Genomic DNA, 18,968 nt, shown 5'->3' on the forward strand with positions numbered 1-18,968 from the left:
TTGAAATTATTAATTGAAGATAAATATGATCTGTTGTACAAGATATTAGATTTCTATGTTTAGCATTATCAGCAACAGTAGCAAAGATCATATTTCTTATTGAATACTTTTCTTTTTTTCAGCTGGTTGTTTCTTGATTTTTATTTTTATTAAAACTACAGATTCTAGATTCTGTTTAATAAAAGCAATGTTTTTTGTATATATTTTGTATAAATGGAAAGCAAATGACATTTGTCTCCTCCCTTTTTTGCTGATCTGAAAAATGGTCCGATCCGTGACTCAAAAACCGTAGTGTGATCCGAACTGCATTTGATCTGTTACACCACTAATGTTCTCACTCAATGTTGAGGAAGCAACAACCTTGAATATGGATAAAATACTCAATGTGCTTGTTCGGTGTTTTTCACTTCTAATCTTAGTTCGAGCCCCGGCTGGGCCAGTTGGCATTTCTGTGTGGAGTTTGCATGTTCTCCCCGTGTTCGCGTGGGTTTCCTCTGGGTTCTCCAGTTTCCCCCACAGTCCAAAGACATGCTCTATAGGTGAATTGAATAAGCTAAATTGGCCGTAGTGTATGTGAGTGTGTACAAGAGTGTATGGGTGTTTCCCAGTGTTGGGTTGCGGCTGGAAAGACATCTACTGCGTAAAACATGTGCTGGATAAGTTGGCGGTTCATTCCGCTTTGGCGACCCCTGATTAATAAAGGGACTAAGCCGAAAAGGAAATGAATTAATGAAAACGTAAATAATACTGTGGATGGACTTTTTGTCACTGTAAATAAACATCACCTTGCACGACAGTGCTTTGCGAGTGAGCCACTCACATTTTTCCCCCTGAAGATGAGCTGGTGGGCTCGTTTTCATCACAAATACAAATTTTTATTGAAGCGGCACGGTGGCTCAGTGGTTAGCACTGTTGCCTTACAGCAAGAAGGTTGCTGGTTCGAGTCCCGGCTGGTCCAGTTGGCGTTTCTGTGTGGAGTTTGCATGTTTACCATGTGTTGGCATGGGTTTCCTCTGGGTGCTCCGGTTCCCCCCACCACAGTCCAAACACATGCAGTATAAGTGAATTGGATGAACTAAACTGGCCATAGTCTATGAGTGTGTGTGTGAATGTGAAAGTGTATGGGTGTTTCTCAGTCTTGGGTTGCAGCTGGAAGGGCATCCGCTGTGTAAAACATATGCCGGAATAGTTGGCGGTTAATTCCGCTGTGGCGACCCCAGATAAAATAAGGTACTACTAAACCAGGAAAATGATTGAATGAAAATTTGATTGAAACACAAAAATGTAATTAAATGAACACAAGATTAAAATGTATAACAAATTATTGAAATAAATTAAGAAACGTGTACATAAATAAATGTAATATATAATTAGTTGTAAATGTAGATAAAAGTAATCAAGCAATAATCTAGTAATAATAATAATAATGATAAAATAGTTGTTAAAATAAAATTAAATAATGGAAATTTTGATTGAAATGAAATCAAATTAAATGAGCACAAATCAGATTAAAATGTACAACAAATTATTCAAATAAGTAAATAAATGTGAAAATAAACAAATCTGGAAACTAGAAAAACTCTCATAGAAGGATTGGACTTGTATATTATAATATATTTGACATACCACCATGTTGTGTGGCAAATATACGCAAAATCAAAAGCAAGTTTTGGATTTTTTCAGACTTTGCCTTCAATTCCATCAGACTTCCAGAGTTGAATGTAACTTCAACAAGAAAAGCTTTAGGCCCACAAGAAAAGCACAAGAAAAGCTTTAGACCCAATCCCAATTCTACCCCTTAGCCCTTCCCCTTATTTGGGTGTCCCAATTCTTTTTAGCTTGAAGGTGTAGCGCTAAGGGGAAGGGGTAGATACCCCTTAAATGGAGATTTTTCAGGACCACACTCGAAACCAAGGGGTAAGAAAATTTCCCAGAATACACCAGCCACAACGACAGCATGGCTGCACACGGAAGTCAGGAGATGCACAAATTACTATTTGTTGTCATTATTCCGAATTTTTACAACAAACAAGCACATGTTTTAATATATTCATCACCACGTTCATGTTTTACTGTCATGCTTAAAAAAACGCTAAAATAAAGACCGCTAAATTTCAGTTAAAACTCGGTAAAAAATGCTAAAAACTCCTGTACAGCAGTCCCACAACATTCTGACACTCAATAACAATCAAATACCCTGTCAGAAAAGTCTAGTGGCTGGGAATGAGCTTTTTACAGTGTCTGCTGTAATGTTAATGTTGTTTTCCTGTGTTTACATTGATGAATATGGTCACAGTGTATGCCACAGTGTTGCCAGATTGGGCGGTTTTGAATTTGATTTGTTTGAATTTGAATTTGATCCGGTTATGTTGTGGCTCTGTGACTGCTGGTGTTGGTTAAATAAATTTAATGTAATGTTTTGGCCATTTTTTTGTGCTTTGGGTGGGTTTTGGACAGGGTTTTGGACAGCTTTTGGGCTGGAAAAATCTGCTACATCTGGCAACACTGGGTGTAAATACACAGTACAGTTACGAGCTAATTGCCACATTAGATCGTTATGATAACATGTTATACGCCTTCAGTGATTTCCTAGAGATAAAAACCAAAAAATAATGCTACTGGAATAACTACAGCAGTCGCCGTTGTCTGATCTCATATGAAGCAAGAGATCGTGATGACATATGATGACGTGTGCAGGTACTGTAGTGCTGTCCCATTTCTAAGGGGAAGGGTTAGGGGTACAAAAATAGAATTGGGATTGGGCCTTAATAGGGCCCAATTTTTTTTTGCAGATGCAGCTTGTAATGTGAAACAGTGACATTTACAGATCAAATAAAGATTTTTTCTCGGCTCATTTGATCTCCTCAACTTCTAATTGCTAAACCATCTATTTCAACTCTGAACTAATAATAATTCATTCTAAGGAAGCCAAGCGGTGTGTCTCGAAATGAAACTGACACGCCTGACAACAGCAATTATCCGTAATCTCCTTCAAGTTCTTTCAGTTTGTATAGAAACGTTCACCATTTCTTCAGCTTCTTTTGATATTTACTTCATTCTTGTTTTAATAGATTTTCCACATCCTCAGTGACTCCTCTCTCTCTTTTTTCTTATTATTTTCACACACGCAATCTCTTATATAATGAGCCGCATTTGAATCTTACAGAAGGGCTTTTGGAGGGAGGCTGAGCTAGAGTGATGCATTGTGGGTAGTGGCGGAGATCAGTATTCATTAGAGGACTGTGTCTTGAACAGTCTTATGCCTGAGTTCTTCACAACTATTTGTAGAAGGGCTCTTTGATCTGAGCAGCAGTCACATATTCAAGCGACTGTTTTATAATTAGCTCTGGGCTTTTAAAGTTAGCGTGCCTTTTAAACTTTTACTTCCGATATTCCAGGAGCTTCAGGCAAGAAAACATACGGCATTCTTTTTATACAGGAAAAGAGAAAAGAAATCTCTTCAGTTTACTCCAGATTGTGTTGGTGACTATTGTAGGAACTTATTTTCATTTAAAGGGGAGCTTTTATGCAAAAATGACTTTTATAAGGGGTTTAGGCACAGTTGTGTGGCAACAGTCTGTGAATATAGCCAGATTCTAATGGTAAAAAATTATAATTTGGATTAAAATAGTTTGTAGAAACACTTGGATTGACATCAGAGCGGAAAAGTCATGCTCGTTAGTGAAGATCTCATTAGCATAGACAGCCCTGAGTGAGAAGCAGCCATCCGCCGTTATATTTTTCACGTTGTACCTGCTGAAGATAACAACATAGGCTCATTCTGAAAACGTAGCCCTATATACATTTCTTGAGATCACAAATTATGTAGCCAGAAGTACGTATGGCTGCATTTCGTCTTTAAAAAGATTGTTACGGGGGTGGTATGATGCTGTTCCTTTTCACGCTTAACAGCTGACTGCTTACCTTCGTATGGACGGCTTTCCCGCTGTTACCAGTTTGTACAGTATCTCGCCATGTACGTTGGCGGACTTGAGACGCAGAGAGAAGTTGACCATGTTGACTGGGTTCGAGTACGGTAAAGAACAGTTCCAGAAAGCAGGTGAGACAAAAACAGAAGCCAAAAAATTCAATTATCAAGTAAATAACAGGGTGAGAATCTGGTAAGATCTGAAAACGTGGTAAAAATTACGCGAGGGCTTTTCTTTTTCTGGATTGCTTTTTAAAACTGTCATTTGGGTTAAAGGATGGGTGGGTGGGTCAATCTGTGCTTTTGAAAACACGATTGGTTGGGTTTAGGGAAGGAGGAGTGTGGGTCAGTCAGTCAGTCAGTCAGACAGTGGCGTCCGGTGGATTTACGTGAGAAGAGCAGGCGTGAATGGCACTTGTGAGAGAAATTTGAGATCTGAAAAAGGCTACACAGTGGCTTCTGGTGGATTCACGATTACAAAAACTCCCAAAAATGTAGCTCCTGGGACATATTTGGCACTCCCCAGAAATGTATATAGGGGTACGTAATCAGAATGAGCCTGGGTTGGAAGATAATGTCAGGGACTAAGAGGCAGTTTTAAGATGCGCAAATGAACATAGATTATCTTCGTCTGAGCTGCCACTTCTGACATTTTCAGTTTTTCACAGAGATAATGTTAGTCTTGTTTTGAATCTGCCGCTATGCTGATGTATTGGTGTTTGTAGCCCCAACCACGTTTGAAAAGAAGGCTGTTCTATCTATCTATGTTTTATTTATATCTATACTATTTGCTTTAATTTTTGATATTTACGACATATAATAATATGCTTTCAACTGTTATGCTGCATTTACACCAGATGTGGAAGAAGCATCAAGCGTGAGTGATTTACATGTTAAGTCAATGCAAGAATGCAAATAGACATCCTGTGGAGCGATATGCGCGAATGAGGTGATGCGAAAGATGCGATTCGCGCAAATAAAGTGGCATGTGTTGAACGTTTTGCACGTTTTGCATTTCACGCGAATCGCTCAAGTTGGAAAAACAGAACTTCAGCGGACATTTGCACCGCGTTAACCAATCGGGAGCTTTCTCTTGTAGGGGCGTGATTATGAGTTAGCGCTTGTTGTTTCTGTCCTGGGGGAAAATCCTTCTGCCGACACCGGACAACAGTTCATCAAATTGGGCTCAGCTCAGTCGGAAGCACCGTTGAAAGCTTCCACCATCCAGGTACTGTTTCTGGAGGAGTTGATGAACTCACAGAGCTGGGTGCACCTCAGAATGGATCTAGTGGACTCAGACACGGCTCCAAACAAATTGATGCTGTTTTTCATCCTTCATAAAGCACATAAACACAGCTATTCTCTATGTTAGCCATTTAGCAACGAAGCTAGAGTCACTGGGCAGACAGAAGCCCTGCCCATCACGCGAATCCACGTGTGTTTTGAAGTGAATTTGACGCGCAAATAAAGCGGATAAACTCAAAATGTTCACGCATCTATTTACGCACGAATAGCGTGATTTATCCTCGCATACAGCGACAGCATTATGCATGCTGTATATTTTTTATGTTCTGTAATTTATGTACAGTACTTTGACCGGTCCACTCAATTACTTTTACATGCGCACACACACAAACACACACGCACACACACGCACACCTGCCTGTACCTGACTCCATCTTTGTTCTTTGTTTTTCTCTCTTCGATTTGTATGTGATTCCATGTCAGTTGTGTACCTCTTTGCATAATAAAAAAAAACAAGGAAAAGAAAAGAAGCTGTTAACACAATCTGAATTTGAATTTAAAGTGACAGTCAACAAAACGGCACATTTAGGATCAAAGCCTAAAATGTGCAGTTATAAAACATTATTTGTGTGGTATTCTGAAACTTCACTTACACAGTCTAGTCTTGGGACATCAGAGGTTTATTTTTATGTCTTGTAAAAAGGGCATTATAGGTCCCCTTTAAATCATTCATTAAAGGGATAATTCACCCAGAAATGAAAATAATGACCTTGTCATTTGCTCTCCCTCATGTGGTTTTAAACCTTTTTGTGTTTCTGTTGAACACAAAGGAAGATATTTTGAGAATCGGTTTCAGCTTAGTCCCTTTATTCATCAGGGGTCACAATAGCAGAATTAACCGTCAACTTATCCAGCATGTGGTTTACACAGAGGATGCCCTTTTAGCTGCAACACAGTACTAAGAAACACCCGTACAATCTCATTCACACACATACACTACGGACAATTTAGTTTAGGAAACCCACTCCAATACGGGGAGAACATGCAAAGTCCACACAGAAATGCCAACTAACCCAGTCGGGACTCGAACCAGTGACCTTCTTGCTGTGAGGTGACAGTGCTGACCACTGCACCACTGTGTCGCCCCTCAAACTTTATATCAAATGTAATATCATGTAAAACCTAATTAATGATAACAAAGCAGCCTCCTATTTTTATAATGAAAAGAATATCGATCTTTTTTGAATTATATATTTTTATTTCGCTTTTTCAAGAGTTAACAGTACAGAACAACATCAAAACTAAGTAACAAAGTAAAACATATGCACAGTATATTAAAAAATAATAAAATAATAATAAAAAAATAAAAATTGAGGAGAAACAATGGGGAAAAACTTAAAAAATCATATGCAAATGGTAGTGTTTTGAAAGAATATCCATCTGATGACATGTACACATCTCCTGCGCTAGGGGGCAGCAGAACATTTAACATAACCTACTTTCTGTGGCAGACTTCAGTTTGATCTTTTCAATGTTTACTGCTGCTTTTCAAAGCTCATGTAGTTTCTCTTATTATCTTCCTTAAACTAAGCAGCCAGCCTACCCTCATGCAATCATTTTCTTCATCTATTAACATTTTTATTGGATGATCTTGACATACACCATTTAGAATCTACACGTTGTTTCATTTGTGTTTACTTTATTTGAATGAAATGTCTCTGTATTATAGTCTGTATGACAGATTTAAGTAGTAAACCGTGTATGATTCAGTTTCTTCTTTTTTTCAGAATTACAACAGGCCACCAGTGATGGCTTTAGCGGTTCCTGTAGCTGTGCGGTTCTTACAGCAAGGGAACCAAGAGCTGAGCAGAAACATGTCCAGCTACCTGTCACTGGCTGCCATTGCTAAAGCCGAACTCTTGGCCCAACACACAGAGGCGATCACATGCAGCGTTCTGGCAGGTAAGGGTCCAACATGGGGGAAGGAGGTAAAGTCTTGAAGGAATACAGCTGCATATTTCTACAATACAATTAATGAACAAGTTTAATTACTGTCTTTACATCATTTTGAGGGCAAGGGTAGATGTTAATAAAGTACTATTTAATGTGTAATTTAAATAATATTAATACATTTTGGATTTTTATTTTAAATGATTTATGTATTTACATTATTGTGAGGGGTAGATTTAGGATTGAGGTTAGAGTAAATGTTAATACCATACAATTTAATGTGTAATTTTATGTATAATATAACTAATTCTCGTTATAATTATTGTTTTTACTTTACTGTGAGGGGTAGGTTTAGGTTTGGGGTGGGGTAGATGTTAATAAAATACAGTTAATGGGTAATTTAACAAATATGATAAATAATTATTGTTATATTTACTGTTTTTACATTACTGTGAACTTCCAGCCGCAGCTGTATCCCTATGGGGAGGGAAGGGCAAAGTAAATCACTAACACAGCACAGACCCCACAATATCCTCACCCGCTTTGTGTTGTGTGTACTGTATTTATGATGGATGCCAGTTTGCTCTGGGTTACGGTGATTTCAGCAAGTGCCACACATGGTCTTGGATGTTTTTCTGTGAGATAAATGTGCGATAACCAGACATGGTGCATTTAATAGGATAGTTAACCTAAAAATTAAAGTTCTGTCACCCTTTACTTACCTGTTCTGAACCAGTTCAGGGTTTTTATTCTGTTGAACACATAAGAAGATATATTGAAGAATGTAGGAAAAACAAATACTAAGGAAGTCAATGGTTAGAGGTTTCTATCATTATATTCTTCTATTTTGTACAACAGAACCAAAAAACAACAACAACTTTGGTTTGGAACAAGTGAAGGGTGAGTAAATGATGGCAGAATATTTATTTTTGGGTGAACCATCAGGTTCTGTGAGTGTAGGTCTCTAGGTCAAATGAGCAGTCAAAACCGGCAGAGAACTGGAGCACTGGACCTGTAGACAGCCATGTATTCAGCTAAAAATAGGACAAGGTCAGTAAATCGACGCATTGCGAAACGAGAAATGATCGATTCTGAAATTTTCTAAATGCATTGCGATTCTCACTTAAATCAAGTCTGAGTTTTTACCAACAGATGGTGCAGTATGCTTTACAAATAGCTACACTCTGCCATTTTTTTACACTTGCCACTGGAACATAAACAATCATTAATGATTCAATTCAAATGTTTATTTGAATTGTTTTCATAGCAAGGCTATTTTAGTAAAGAAAAACTAAAGCTTAGACTGAGGATACTTTTACACCTGTAAATCAATTGTTTGGTTCTGAAAAAGGGATTAAAAGTGTTACAATGTTGCATTTTGTTCTTGGCTTTCACACGGCAAAGTTTCTAAATGGACCAAAATAGTTAAAACAAGTCACGTGCGAGTAAACTCTCCTCATGTTGTTCAGAGTTCCACTGTTTATTTATTCCCACGAATTCTATTTAGCTGTCATATATCGTTATTAAAGAGCCCATATTATGGGTTTTTGAAAATGCCCTTCCATGTAGTGTGTAACACAGCTCTAAGTGAAGTGAAATATCCAGCTAAGGCTTAAATCTGTAAGTGTACAGTGTTTAAAACTATTGATTCATCTATAAAAGAGTCGACTCATAGTGCTTCAAACGAGTCGTCTTGATAACGAGTCATTAGGTGTTTCGTGATGACGCAGCTACGAAACACAAGTAGTTGGGCGCGCAAACCCGGGAGATTTGAATCCTGCGGCCCCGCCCACTAACAGAAAAAAAGTCTCACACACACACACACACACAGACACCGGTCGAATGAAGTCACGCTGTGCAGATGGATATTATTGAGTCTAATTAAAGAGGAAACCTCAGCATTATAGCCCAGCCTTGAGCAGTTCTGAGTGCTTCTGAAAACTATATGCTTTCAAAGAAGACTTCATCAGTTTGTTAAAGGAAGGATCAGTGAAGACTGTCTGAACATGGATCAGTGCATCATGGATCAGTTTCTTCCCCTATTTCACCAGTGTAAGTACGTGCGATTAAAATTATTGCCTCGTTTACTCTATCCTGCAAATTCTGTATTTAGTTTTGTTTTGTTACTTGTAACTGCGGTACTGTATCAGGTTAACTCTTTATATTCTCATATCGCGTGTAAAGCCACGTTGAAAACGCGACGCGTGCCGCTTTGATTACGGATCGTCAGCTGTTTACACACATGCAACGGTCAAGTAATGTGTGTGTGTGTGTTTGTGTCTCCTCGTGTGTGTAACGCACGGGTATTCGCGGATATAACTGAGCGCCGCGCTGCCTCAATTCAGCCGCTCCTCTATGGACGCGCCGGCCCCGTGTTTTGTGTGTGTCTCCTTGTGTGTGTAACGCACGGGTATTCGCGGATATAACTGAGCGCCGCGCCGCCTCAATTCAGCCGCTCCTCTATGGACGCGCCGGCCCCGTGTGTGTGTGTGTGTCTCCTCGTGTGTGTAACGCACGGGTATTCGCGGATATAACTGAGCGCCGCGCCGCCTCAATTCAGCCGCTCCTCTATGGACGCGCCGGCCCTGTGTGTGTGTGTGTGTGTGTGTGTGTGTAACGCACGGGTATTCGTGGATATAACTGAGCGCCGCGCCCTCTCTATTCAGCCGCTCCTCTATGGACGCGCAGGCCCTGTGTGTGTGTGTGCGTGCGTGTGTGTGGGTGTGTGTGTGTGTGTGTGTGAAAAGAGCAAGAAGACTGTGACTAGGAGGCTAGGAGATCTCCTCGCCAGTTCTTGAACTTTTTGCTCAATAAAATAGTTAGTCGTCAGTATTTTCTAGTCCATCGTCTGTGTTTACATTCACCCACTGGCAGCCAAAATCCACTATGAAGCGTGTATGCACTGTGACTACTTTTATATTGTAGATTAGCAGCTGGGCATTTCACTCTGTCTCGCGCTGAAGCCTGTCAGTGTCGTCGACCAATCGCAGCAGGCTGTCATCGGTCCAATCAGCGCAGATTAGCTTCGCGCTGAGGATGGGTTTGGGAACAAATGAATCGCTGAACGATTCATATGGGAGTCGCTGGGATAATTAGGTAAAAATAAATGCAGATTATAAGACCATCAAAGTGTTGTTTGACCTTGCATGCATATTAGACTGTTGTTGGAGACCCTTACAACCTAAATATGACCATATTTCATGTATAATATGGGCTCTTTAAAATTTTTGATGATGAGCAATAAGGCATTATAAGTGAAAGCGTGCACTTTAATGTTGACACCCACAGAGATCATCACCATATATAAATCAGAGAAAAAAAAATCAGATGTTAATTTAAGTCAATCTTCCTAATGATTAAACAGCTCTCGTTAATATTTCAGCATGGTTTTACTTTCGTAATCAACATGAATTGCACATTTACCGGTAGGAGTGACATCCAACCCTACTCATAATTTTCTCTTTATTTAGCCAGTTGAAGTCAGAATTATTATACCCCCTGAATTATTAGCTTTATTAGTTTTATTAGTTTTCCCCAATTTCTGTTTAATGGAGAGCAGATTTTTTTTAACACATTGCTAAACATAATAGTTTTAATAACTCATTTCTAATACCTGATTTATTTTATCTTTGCCATGATGACAGTAAATAATATTTGACTAGATATTTTTCAAGACACTTCTATACAGTTAAAGTGACATTTAAAGTCTTTACTAGGTTAACTAGGCAGGTTAGAGTAATTAGGCAAGTTATTATATAACGATGGTTTGTTCTGTCGACTATCGAAAAAAAAATAGCTTAAAGAGGCTTAAAATTTTGACCCTAAATTTAAAAACTAATTTAAACTGCTTTTATTCTAGCCGAAATAAAACAAATAAGACTTTCTCCAGAAGAAAAAATATTATCAGACATACTGTGAAAATTTCATTGCTTTGTTAAACAAAATTTGAGAAATCTTTAAAAAAGAAAAAAAATTCAAAGGGGGGCTAATAATTGACTTCAGCTGAATATGGCTGTTACATATCCATAATATACTGGGATATAGCCTCGGTTGTTAGTTTGTTAAATCGTATTGCTTTCTTACTACAATTGATCCATTCCAGAGTTTATTTCAGTCGAGGTTGTCTCAGACTGATGACTGCGGTGCAGATCCGAGCACGATTGCGGTGTTTACATTTGCCCAAACAAATTGATCTAACAGAGCAATTGGGCCAGGTTCCAAAACAAACGACTAGGTGTGAAAGCACTCTGTAACTAATAGACGAAAACGTTTTTGTTAACTGAAATAAAATAAGAAATTCACAATAAATGAAAACAAAGACTAAACGAAACTAACAACACTCGCAGAAAATTAAATTAAATAGAATAGTAATTAGCAGAAATAAATTGTCATTTTCAGAATTCACAAGGACTCATTCTGTTGTGGAAAATCAAAGCTGTGTCTGGCAGTGATCTCAAACTTAATTCCTGGAGGGCCGCAGCTCTGTATAGTTTAGCTCCAACCAGCTCCAGCTCACACCTGCTTAATAGCCTCTAGTAGTGTTGAATACCTTGCTTAGTTGCATCAGCTGTGTTTGATTAGGGTTGGAGCAAAACTGTGCAGAGCTGCGGCCCTCCAGGAATCCAGCTGAAGACCTATGGTTTAGAGAAACACCTATAGATGGCATTTTTACAGCCAAACACTTCAGTCAAGTGCATGATTAAATATAAAATATCTTTTCCATATAAACATAAAATGTGTACTATATTTTTGAACACAAGTTAATGTAAGCTTTTTAAGCAAACTAAAATGAAGCTAAAATGTACAGCAAATTTTAAAATTGTATTGAAATTCAACAAAAAAAATTCAAAATTGTTTTACCATTAACACCCACTGGGGTGCCCCAGCCCACAGGTTGACCCATATCTTCATAATAATTTCCTAAACAGCCACTACTACAACAAGCAAAACTTGTATGACTTTGTTGAAAATGAAAATAATGACCTTGTCAATTGCTCTCCCTCATGTGGTTTTAAACCTTTTTGTGTTTCTGTTGAACACGAAGGGAGATATTTTGAGAATCGCCTTCGGCTTAGTCCCTTTACCTTCTTGCTGTGAGGTGACAGTGCTGACCACTGCACCACCATCGCCCCTCAAACTGTATATCTAATGTAATACCATGTAAAACCTAATTAATGATAACAAAGCAGCCTCCTATTTTTATAATGAAAAGAATATCAATCTTTTTTTAATTATATATTTTTATTTTGCTTTTTCAAGAGTTAACAGTACAGAACAACATCAAAACTAAGTAACAAAGTAAAACATATGCACAGTATATTAAAAAAATAATAAAATAATAATAAAAAAATAAAAATGGAGGGGAAACAATGGGGAAAACGTAAAAAAATCATATGCAAATAATAGTGTTTTGAAAGAATATCCATCTGATGACATGTACACATCTCCTGCGCTCCTGCGCATATAAACATAAAATGTGTACTATATTTTTGAACACAAGTTAATGTAAGCTTTTTAAGCAAACTAAAATGAAGCTAAAATGTACAGCAAATTTTAAAATTGTATTGAAATTCAACAAAAAAAATTCAAAATTGTTTTACCATTAACACCCACTGGGGTGCCCCAGCCCACAGGTTGACCCATATCTTCATAATAATTTCCTAAACAGCCACTACTACAACAAGCAAAACTTGTATGACTTTGTTTAGCAAAATGAATAAATTCATTATGTTCGAAACAAACTGAAGTTGTGTAAATGATGAATTTCAGGTTCTGTCTTCTTGGGTGCCTCAGTTTTCTGGACAAACTTGTTTTGGTATTTAATTGTTAAGGTTAGGGCTACGCTTGTTAGATAAAAATTTTGTTCTAGTACCGACAACAGATGTTGATCCAGAAACACATCCTACTTGGCAAAGTCACTGTGACCGTGTGCTGTGTTTGATTACATGATAGAATAGTAGGGTGAGTCATGGAAGGTATAAAATCCTCATATTCCCCATGATTCAGTGCTTTCCAGGCCCTGCACCTCATTGACTTTTCGCAATTAGAGAAGAACTCCCTTTGTGCCTTTACAAGAATATTCAAACACACATGCAGACCAGTGACTGTTTAGTTTCCACAGCATTAGTGTGCCACCCACAGCATCAGTGTAGTGTAAATGACATGCGGTCATCCTGGCCCACAGAGTGTGGTTCTGGTTTTTGCTCCCAAAACCACACAGTTAAATGGGTCATTTGAGACATCCACAATGAAGCAAACTTTATTACATCCATTGTTCTTTTAAATTGCTCGAAGTACGTGATATTCAAAGATTTGCATTTTGTTTTATGAGTTGGTCTGAGTGAATGGTATATTTAACATGGTGTGTGTGTGCCAAAATACACTATCCCCTCAGCTGTTCAAACACTACAGATTGTTGCCCATTGAAGATCAAGATCTAATTGGTGTTGTGTCTACTTGTTGTCAAGCATGGGTCACTCTGAGAGACTGTTCACAAATATTGGATTTAAAACTGCTTTAATTTTAGTGGCATAGATCCAGAAAGGTGCTGGAAAGTTTCTATATAAATATAAGCCGTAAAAGGGATGAAGTACATCAAGGTGCTTGATATTGCAGTATAAAGGCCGACAGGTGCCCCAAGTGAAGTGGAGCACAGTTGTAGAAGACTGAAGGGCTATATTCTACAAAAAGAACTGTCTGGATGTACTTGATCTAGTTTTTTTTACATAGCTACTTGTAGGTATGGACCGGTATAAGATTCTGACGGCATGTAACCTTGGATAAAATATTACGGTTTTGCGGTATTGTGATTACTGCTCTAAAATATATTCGTTTTAAATGACTGGGTGTAAAAATAAAACTTTTCCCCCTCTGATCACAATGTATTTTATTAAGAGAAACATTAAAATATTTTGGAACAGTAAATATGTCAGGATTCTGCTGTCTGCATTTATTTCAAACACAGATTTATTTTTTACAATTTAAAACGACATCTCTGGATATCTTTTCTGCTGGAGATAATGTTGTCCTAAAAAACAAACAACAAAAAAATATAAATATAAAATAGTACACAAAACTTAGTAACGGTATTGCAGAAAATGTTGACAGTTTTAAAACCTTCACTTTTCCAAACCATGGTATACCTTGAAAATGGTTATCGTCCCATGCCTAGCTACTTGCCACAAAACAAAACAGTTTGACACAAAACATCGACAAATGTCATAAAATTGGTTAATTCTTTAATTAAAGGCAAAGCTGACAAAAACGGCTGAATGGAGCATACACTAACCTACATATTATTCAGTAAGAAGAAAGTGCCATGACACATTATCCTACTGTATGCACTCTCATAATGTGGTGGACATGGTCAGTTAGTTGGTGTGACTTGAATAATAAATTGGTTCTTAAGGCATCATCATAGCTGAAAATCCGAGAAGGTTCTGGCTGCAGAGTTGCACTTGCACCTCTAGGCTTGCACTCTCAGGCACCCACGCTTCCTATGCAAGTGACGTCATTTACAATCGACACCTGCACTCTCCTGTCATGTCACTTGCAATCAACACAAATAAACCGAAAAATAAACACCATGACACAACGAAAAGCGGTTTGTGTGTTCATATGATTATAATGCTTTAATGTAAATTTACCAAAGCAGGGTACTATTAACATTTATACCAGCAAGGCTTATTATTTATTATATGAACAATCAGGTCTAAATAGACACAGAGTGGAAGTATTCTTCCACAGTTAAGAATAAATAAAAAAACAACAACAGGCTAATGCAAATTAGAATTTTAGTTTTTATTTTAAACATTGCAAGGAGTTGTAGTATTACAACTAATGGTTACACATTATGGGCCTACAGCAATGATTCTTGAACGACTTGGGAAAATATTCTTTATTCAGCAGGTCCCAGGACGATTGCAAACAAGAATGCAGATGTCGATGCTAGTGACGTGGCAGGAGAGTGCAGGGCTTGTTTGAATGAAAGTCCTTAAGCAAAAAAAAATCCCTCAGTTTAAGGTAAAGAGTGCTCTTAGTAAAACTTGGGTTGCAAGGAGAAAAAAAAAAAGATCAACTTAAGAAATTTAGGGCTGCCATTAAGTATTACCCTTTAGTCCTTAGTAACCATTTCCTCTTAAAACATTTAAGGGACCTAATCAGGTCCCTTGAACTAATGACACACAACATGCAAATATTCTCACCCAAATAAAAATGTTTCAGATAAAAGACTCACAGGACTGTAAATAAATAATTTTAATAAAACCATTTAATAAATAAACCAATACAATGTTATACGTGTTGATAAGTGCAGGAATGCATCCATATGAAATCGCAGTTTCAGTGCAGCTTGAAAAGTCTACATGATCCCAGCCCAGTTTTATAGGTCCTCCAAACATAATGTCGAGATCGACTCAATAAGGAAACGTCTCGACTCGCTTAACGAAAAGAAAACGGCAAAGATGATGTGTAACATTACTGCAGAGCTGTTGTAAGGCAAACATTCATGGTTCGTTACGATCTGTTTACGTAACTATAGCAACTGCTGCGGGCGTCCCTGTATGTTGCCAGAAACTACAGTGAAACGCTTAGAAAAAAGGCACTTAGGTAAGGGTGACAGATAAGAAGTTTGTTGCAACGATCTTAATGAAGTCCCTTACCTAGAAATTTTTCCCCTTCAGGGACACCCTTAAGTTAAATTACTGAAGGACTTTCATGCAAGTGGCTACAGGTGGCGATTGTAAATAATGTCACTTGCAGAGGAAGCGCGCTTGCCTGAGCGTGCAAGTCTGAGAGAGCAAGCCTGAAAGTGCAAGTGCAACTCTGCAGCCAGACTCTATTGGAGAAATCCTGGGCCCAACACACAAGTTTCCAGGCTCTCTTGGTCATATTCAAGACAGGGATATTCCTTGGTTAAAAAAAACAAACAAAAAAACAAAACATGTTCCATGTTCAAGCTTCACTGTGGGCCCCTCAAAGCCTCTGGGACCCATGCATTTTGCATCCCCCCCCAATTACTATGCCCCTGCCAAAGGGCCCAAAGTGTACTAAGAAAATATCCCTACACCATTACATGACCACCACTGGCCTGAATCATTGATAGAGGACAAGATGGATTTCATTTTGTTTATATAAAATTCTGAATTTACCATTCAAATCTACTGTAGAATCAGCTTGCAGAAACCAAGCAACATTTTCCCCAAGCTATTGTTTTGACAAGCCCACGTAAAATCATCATCCAAAACCTTAGCTTCCTGTTCATAGCAGACAGAGATCATCTGCTGCTGTAGCTTATCTTCTTCAAGTTTGGATGTGTGGCCTTGGTTGTAACAAGTGTTTGTAACAGCTTGAACCGGACTCTGACCTCTGGCATCAACAAAGGATTTTTAATCACATATCAATGGCTGTATAGTGCATAGTGTCATGTGATAACCTGATTTTTTGAGGAGTTGAACAGGTATACATTTCAATTGATTTCAATTCATGTTCATTTCTACAGCGTTTTTACAATGTAGGTCGTATCAAAGCAGCTTAACATTGAAGATTATAGTAAATTGAAACTGTGTCAGTCCAGTTTTCAGAGTTTAAGTTCAGTTTAGTTCAGTTCAGTGTGGTTTAATTTCACTGCTGAACGTCCAAACACTGAAGAGCAAATCCATCGATGCACAGCTCCCAAACCAAGCAAGCCAGTGGCGACAGTGGCGAGGAACAAACTTCACCAATTGACGAAAGTGAAGAAAAAGAAACCTCAAGAGAAACCAGGCTCAGTTGGCCACGACCATTTCTCCTCTGGCCAAACTTCCTGTACGGAGCTGCAGTCTAGGTGCCGGAGGCTGGAGCTGTGAGTAGGTCACCGGAGTGTGTTCAGGCTGACCCACAGGATCAAAACCTCCTAAAGTGGCTGATTGGTCTATCTGTCATATTTTATAATAGTCTGTTTTTTTCATATCTTATTGTTGAATACCTAAAACTCTTGGAGAGCTACAAGTGAAGAAACTTTAGAGGGGTTTATATTTGCTCTTGTACTCTTTGAGTATTTTAGTTGTTCACTTGGTGTAATTCCTCTACAAGTCATAAACATAAACATAGTTGACTTCGTCTATAAATCTGATATGCTTGTTAGCGTATACTGAAAGAAATCCCAATGTAGAGTGAAGAGATTGACAGGTAAAAAGCTAAACATTATGAATGTTGACTGATGCCTTTACTGCCTTTTCTGCAATGTTCCCTGTCTGGATGCACTCTTCACGCACGTTATGAAAACAGTTTACCACAGTTATCTCATACATGGATTTTTTCAGCCAGTAAACCATTATCTATCCAGTGGATATCCATTCAGTCATGCCACAATGGTTTATGAATTCTTCTTTCAACATCTATTTCTAAATTCAACAATCTTCCTCTTGCCAACACACAAAAAACACTGCCTCAGCTGAAGAAGCACCCTCTTGGGCATTAATTTGTATTATTCAACTGTTGACGGGGGTTCGAGATCTAAATGAAGTGTATTGTCTTAAAACTGGGCTTGCTGCTTGACCATCATGTTCGTCCAAGTACTGGTTACATAACTCTCAATTGTGAAACTGTCATGACAGCTTCAACTCAACAGTTGCCCAGGTTTTTCAGCCTGAGGTACAATCAACAATTGGCTGACCACAACCATGAAACAGCTTGTATTGATGTGTTTAGGTTTCCTTATACCCCATGCATCGTGTATACTCTCAAGCATCCATTGATTGTGTCTTGGACCTCTGCAGCAGTTTGGAAGGCTGAGTGAGAACAGAAAACTGATACACAAGTCAGCAGAACCCCTGGACTGAATCCAGCGTGCTCTAGAGATGTAAAACAGAGGACTTACAGAGTTGATATTTGCTCAAATCTACCTGAAACAGTCCAGGACAGAATGACCACACCAAGAATTCAACTTTGAAGGAATTAGTGGCCTACATTGCCATCTGTGTATGATTCACTGTGGGACTTGGTTTAACTTACAGTAATAGTAAGTTATGGATCTTGGTTTCCAGTATAAGCATATTAGGTTTTGTGGTTTTTGCATATGTCATGCATTATAGTGCAACAACTACAGAGCCTCGGCTAGCAGGATTATTAGATCTTAATAGCTCACCCTCATTTTTCCTCAAGCCTCCTGTTGAGGTCTGTCTCCTAATCAGTCTCCTTTCCTCTTCTCTCATTAACACCACTCTTGTCCTACTTCCCTTGGGTTCACAAAGGGGCAATAACGTGCGACCTCTGTACAGTGCAGGAAGTGGGGTGAGGTAATCGGTTTCAGGCTAGATTTTGTGGAGGATCATTGAGATGAACAGTGCAAAGGAATGAGTGAAGCTATGATTCATACACGACTCATTAATTGGTGCCACAGTTAAACTCTTCATTGTAATGGTGTGTTTAATACAACACAGGCTCATTCTGAAAACGTAGCTCCTTTTCACGCTTACCAGCTGACTGCTTACCTCTGTGTGGACTGCTTTCCCGCTATTACCGGTTTGTCCGGTAGCTCGCCATGCACGTCAGCTGACTTGAGACGCAGAGAGAAGCTGACCATGATGACGGGGTTCGAGTCTGTTGAAGAACGATTCCAGAAGGTGGGTAAGACAAAAACAAAAGCCAAAAAATAAAATAAGTAAATAAAAGGGTGAGAATGTGGTAAAACCTGAAAACAGGGTAAAAATTAGACAAGATTGCTTTTTAAAACTGTTGATTGGGTTTAGGGAGGTGGGTGATTGGGTCAATTGGTGCTTTTGAAAACACTATTGATTGGGTTTAGGGAAGGAGGAGGGTGGGTCAGTCAATCGGTCAATCAGTCAGTCGACAGCGGTCTCTGGTG

The 18,968-nt window shown here is 38.5% G+C and overlaps 1 protein-coding gene across 1 annotated transcript in view; it reads left to right on the forward strand.

Annotated features, from left to right (window-relative positions):
* veph1 (ventricular zone expressed PH domain-containing 1) overlaps window positions 1-18,968 on the forward strand; it is a 153,454-nt gene that overhangs the window by 5,660 nt on the left and 128,826 nt on the right. The window contains exon 3 of the mRNA XM_056478100.1: window positions 6,961-7,135. Coding sequence (XP_056334075.1) covers window positions 6,961-7,135 — 175 coding nt within the window. The remainder of the gene's footprint in view (window positions 1-6,960; window positions 7,136-18,968) is intronic.

This window comes from Danio aesculapii, chromosome 18 (assembly GCF_903798145.1).
Source record: "Danio aesculapii chromosome 18, fDanAes4.1, whole genome shotgun sequence".
Classification (NCBI taxonomy): domain Eukaryota; kingdom Metazoa; phylum Chordata; class Actinopteri; order Cypriniformes; family Danionidae; genus Danio; species Danio aesculapii.